The sequence below is a fragment of the Manis pentadactyla genome, chromosome 5, assembly GCF_030020395.1.
Source record: "Manis pentadactyla isolate mManPen7 chromosome 5, mManPen7.hap1, whole genome shotgun sequence".
In the NCBI taxonomy this organism is placed as follows: Eukaryota; Metazoa; Chordata; class Mammalia; order Pholidota; family Manidae; genus Manis; species Manis pentadactyla.
In genome coordinates this window covers 128,706,629-128,711,572 of record NC_080023.1, presented here as the reverse complement: position 1 = coordinate 128,711,572, position 4,944 = coordinate 128,706,629, and the positions used below count along the sequence as shown (strand labels likewise).

Genomic DNA, 4,944 nt, shown 5'->3' with positions numbered 1-4,944 from the left:
GGCTTCTGGTACCAACTAATTCTCCCTGTAACACTCCAATCCTTCCTGTCAAGAAGCCATCAGGGGCCTACCAGCTTGTTCAAGACCTGCAGATAATCAACGAAGCTGTAGTCCCTCTTCACCTGGTCATCCCTAACCCTTATACTCTCTTATCTCAAGTTCCCCTGGACACCTCTCCTACCTGCCTTACTTCTCACTCCTAAGAAAGATACCCCCTTGTCCTGCCCAATGCTCGCCTTTCCATTCTTTTGTCTGGGCTGCCTGCTACGAACAAGCCTCAGTCTGTCTCTCACCATCCAGACTGCAGTATTAGATGGGGCAAAGCCTGAGTGATCATGCTAGACCTATCTGTCCTGGGAGATGAAGACAACATATCTGCTAGAACCTCCAGCCACCGATAGAGAGGTCGGACAGTAGAAGTGCACAAGACCATGTGGGTACATCAATACTCGCCCCTTCCCTCCAAGCCGCCTCTGGCCTCCCACCAGCCTCAACGCTACCCATGCCGCCTCTCCTCTGCAGGAAGTAGCCAGATTGAATTGGCGCCCATTATAACCAAAAGGCTGGAATGTAAGGCTGGAGGCACTGGAGGGAGGGGTGAGCACGTCGGACACTGATGATGTGCCAAAGTCCCTGGCTGCTGCCCCCTCCCAACCTGAAAAATGTGCCTTAGGCTAGCCAATCCTCGTGCGCTGTAAATCTAAGCTCTGCCTCCCCACTAGCTTCTTTAAAAACTCGCTACCTGCCCTGCTGAGTGTGACTTCTCCAGCCTGTGTTTCAGACTGGTGAACCTCGCCCGGGATTGCACTCAAATAAACTGCCTGGCCCTTTGTTGCCTCTCATTGCCTGCTTGTTTCAGTTAGAATTTATCCTACAGATGGAACTGAGAATCCTGTGTCTGAAGAAATCAACTTAAAAAAAATGTATACTGTAAACTGTTTCCCAAACTCCACACTAACTGGTTCCACTCTGCTAAGTAACCTGTTCTTTTAAACAAAACCCTAGCCAAAGTTCCTGATTAGCTGAAATGTGCCTGATTTCAGGAGTGAACAGAATCACAATACCAAGCGCGATGTGGGCCAGAACTGGGGCCAGGCGGCTCTGCTCGGAGCCCCTCATTCAGACAGACGCCCTCTTCAGAAAACTACCGTGTTTCCCTTTCTGCACACTTCTGTCACCTCCCGAACTTGCACCTCATCCCATTCTTAACTCTTCTCTCACTTCTAGTTGTTCCGCCCTTCACTGAAACGGGCTTTCTTCTCTGTGCCCTTTGGGAGATATAACGGAGTTATAACGGAGAGAGGTCAGCTCAGCAGGTAGAGCCCACCAGGGCCTGGCCGGGTGCCGCACCTCAGTACAGCCGCTGTTCCCCGCGCCCCATGTGCTGAGTCTGACGGCCTCAGCTAGCCACGGCTGCTGGTTTCCGTGACTGCACCGTCGCGAAGCTTCACTCGCCGTTTAGGCATAATGACCCCGACCGCAGCTCGGGTGCGGACGCGGAGCGGTACTCGACACACTCAGCACACACCTCTCCACCCTCTCCTGCCGAAGGGGCTCAAGCCGCGGGCAGATACCCTCCCCGAGCCGGGGCGGGGCCTGGAAAGCTTCACCCAATCAGGAACTCCACCTAACCGGTCGGGCCTGTTTCTAAGACACGATTAAACCAATGAACGCTCGAGTGCGGAATTGCCTGGGTGTTCTGGGAAAACGCCTCTCCCGGAAGCCATAAGTAGCCATTGAACCACACTGGGCGGAGCTCGCCTCCCGGCCCGCCGTCCCACTAGTTGGTACAGCTGTCCGTCAGGGGTAGAGGCGGGCGGGGCCGGAGGCGCTCCTTTCCGCGCGGAGCCGCGGATAACGCCGACGAGCACAGGGGCTCTGAGTCCCCGACCCCTGGACGGAGGCTCCCTGGAGGAAGAGGCGGGAACAACGGCGGTTCTTCCCGGTCCTGAGGCGAGCGGCCGAGGAGCGCGGAACCTCGGCAGGCGCCCCCCGCGACCTTCAGGGGCCGGCCCTCAGCGCCGACCGGTGCGCCGCGCGCTAGGTAGGTGCTGCGCGGACGTTCCGGGCCCTCGACTGGCGGAGGCAGCCGGGGCTTGGAGCGTCTTACCCCGCGGGGGTGGAAGCCGGTTGTGCCTTCTGTGGTAGCGCTGCGAAGAGCTGGGCGGTGCGGTGCGGCCTTCACAGCCTTGGGGCGCCTCGGCCCACACGCTCCGTGCGGTTGGCTGGGGTCGCGCAGTCCGCAGCTCTGCAGGTGACCGAACCTCAGGGAGGGCGGCGGTCGTCCATCTGCCTGGAGCCGCTGGGAAGGCGGCCTGGCCGACGCGGGAGCGGAGGCGGAGGGACCGGGACCCCGTGAGGAGCAGGGTGGGCATGCGGCGATGAAGCCCAGCCGGAGACAGCTGGGGCCCTGAAAGGTTTCCAGCCTAGCCGCCCTGGAGTTGTTCTCTGAGACTACTCCATAGCTGCAGGGACCTAGGGGATGAGCAGGTCTAAGGACGGCGTGCACTTGACAGCGTCTTCAAAGACCCCACACGCTCTTACAAGTGATAAATCAGGAGTGCAGTTACTGTCAGGGCCTTGATCTAGCCCTGAGGTCCCTGTTCTCGCTTGTGACGTTGTTTTAGTAGTGCTCTCTCGTCTGTTCCTGCAGGCAAAAGCACTTTGAGTGTGTTCTGAAGCTTGACTTGCGGTCCTGGAGGGAGCGGAGAGACCTGTCTGTACCTGGTCCTGTAACTGCTCATTTCTAGGACCCAGCTTCCTCCCAGCTCTTAACAGCTCAAGGCAGAGACCTCCACATTTCTGGTCTTTAAGGGTACGTGAATCCTTCCCAACCTATCTTCTATTTCATAAGCTTGATATTTTTTAAAAAGGATGTTTGAAATGAAATGAAAAGTTTGTAAATCTAAACACATCCAGTCTTTTAGTAATGGGCTCTAATGAATTTTTTAAGTGAAATATTTTAATAATGCAGAAAACAACAGAGAACCTTAGCAGTTGTACTCTACCCTGACAAAAAAGCAAATAATATTTCTTGATAATTGTTCACTTTTTTAAAGGAAATGTAATATTTCAGCTATAGGTGAAATTTTTTGCTGCTACCCCCACCCCCAGTCCCATAGAACTTCTTAGAGTCTAACTTGTCTTTCCACTGTGGCTCACAGGACTTACCTCATGGGTATCTGTGCTCCCAGAAGCTAGGTAGTCTCCTCATTTTCCTAGGCAGCCACAGGTTTCCTTCTTACTGCTTATCAGGAGAATGGTGGTTGCCTCTTCAGTCCTGTCCTCATGGCATTTGTTTTCCTAAACCTCCCTTCTCTGTTTTGCTTTCCTGGATTGTCACCAGCTGACAACCACTTTGCCATCCAGTTGGCCTTTATTGAACCACAGTTCCCTTCTACATGGTCCACTGTCTTTTCCCAGGATAAACAGTTTCCTGGCTTCTCTAGAGGCAGTCATATCTGTTCTATCTGCCAACAAAAAGTGGCCTTCACGGGTCAAATGTACTATTTTATAAAATGATATTTTTAAAATTCAGTAACATCCACTATTTTCTGACCACATACTAAGTATCGGGCTTTTTCACTACGCACTTGGTGTACACTGTGTTGTTGAATTCTCACATTATAACTGACCTTTCATTTGAAAATGAGCACACTGAGGCTTAGATTAGGCATCTGGCAACAGTTTGAGCCTAGAGTCATCCCTCTACACTGTGTAAGTGTTTTGCCATCAGTAGAAAAGGAGGATTGTCCCGTTGTTGGGCAGAACAAATGTAGGCATTCACACAGGTTCCCTTCAATACCTGCCCCACAGACTCAGTCCCTTAGGCGCAGGTAGCACTGGGTGGAGGCGCCCTTCAGCAGAGTGAAGATGGCGTCGGTGGACTTCAAGACCTACGTGGATCAGGCCTGCAGGGCCGCTGAGGAGTTTGTCAATGTCTACTACACCACCATGGACAAGCGGCGGCGCCTGCTTCACCGCCTTTACATGGGCACCGCCACACTCGTGTGGAATGGGAATGCCATTTCGGGACAAGAGTCCTTGAGTGAGTTTTTTGAAATGTTGCCTTCCAGTGAGTTCCAAGTCAACGTGGCAGACTGTCAGCCTGTTCATGATGAAGCCACCCCAGGCCAGACCACAGTCCTTGTTGTGATCTGTGGAACAGTGAAGTTTGAAGGCAGCAAACAACGGGACTTTAACCAGAGCTTTATCCTGACCGCTCAGGCCTCACCCAGCAACACGGTGTGGAAGATAGCAAGCGACTGCTTCCGGTTCCAAGACTGGGCCAGCTAGTGTGCGGGCAGCAAGGGCTCTGCTTCAGTCATGGCTCTAGGGCAACACAAGTCCATAGCATGGGGACACCAGTTCCCTTCTGTTGTCGCAGGCTGCACCATTGGCCTTACCTCTGCATTTGCTCTGGTTCAAGGAGCCCCTTTCTGACTGAGCACATACTTGTTTGTCATAGTTGCCTTTTCAGAGTAGTAAACTTTTCTATTTTTCTACTTGCCCAGTAGAGATGTTGGGTCTGGAATATCTGGCAAATAAAATAGTAATACAAATACTGGCTGTTTTTTCCTGGCTTGATGTGTTTGATTAGATCTTGAGGAGGGAAGGAGGTGGTGGTTAAAAGCAAGAAGCACAACAGAAAGCCCTGGCAGAGTTGTGAGGTCCAGGTTGAGCACCTGCCGTGGCTCAGGTGTGTACCCAGATGTGCTGGGGCTGGGGTGCACAGCTCTGCACACTGGATCCCTTGAGGCACTTTTTAAATTACCTTTGCCCAGACCCATATACCAAACTATCCCCAGATCTCTGAGGGTAGGGTGGACATTGGCATTTTTCAGAAGCACCCTATGTGTCTTAATGTGTAGTTCACTTTCTTTAGAGTACACCAGTCACTCAGCAGGTGGCTGGTCCCTACCTTAGAAACTAAGCTAAGACTTA

The 4,944-nt window shown here is 52.7% G+C and overlaps 1 protein-coding gene across 3 annotated transcripts; it reads left to right on the top strand.

Annotated features, from left to right (window-relative positions):
* Positions 1-1,817: 1,817 nt before the first annotated feature.
* NXT1 (nuclear transport factor 2 like export factor 1) lies at positions 1,818-4,567 on the top strand. 3 transcript variants are annotated; one of them, XR_008997878.1, is made up of 3 exons: positions 1,818-2,044; positions 2,654-2,815; positions 4,077-4,238. XR_008997878.1 is itself a non-coding variant. In XM_036892136.2 (3 exons), exon 3 carries the CDS (start codon positions 3,874-3,876, stop codon positions 4,294-4,296), a length of 423 nt encoding a protein of 140 aa, XP_036748031.1. In that variant the 5' UTR covers positions 1,821-2,044; positions 2,654-2,815; positions 3,817-3,873; the 3' UTR covers positions 4,297-4,567. The 3 variants fall into 3 exon arrangements, 2 of the variants coding, with proteins under 2 accessions (XP_036748031.1, XP_036748032.1); XM_036892136.2 differs by having other exon boundaries at positions 1,821-2,044; positions 3,817-4,567; XM_036892137.2 differs by lacking the exon at positions 1,818-2,044 and adding an exon at positions 2,102-2,254 and having other exon boundaries at positions 3,817-4,567.
* Positions 4,568-4,944: the final 377 nt, after the last annotated feature.

What these genes read in the sequence shown, in the direction of transcription:
- NXT1 (XM_036892136.2), top strand. Translation starts at nt 3,874, where the DNA reads ATGGCGTCGGTGGACTTCAAGACCTACGTGGATCAGGCCTGCAGGGCC.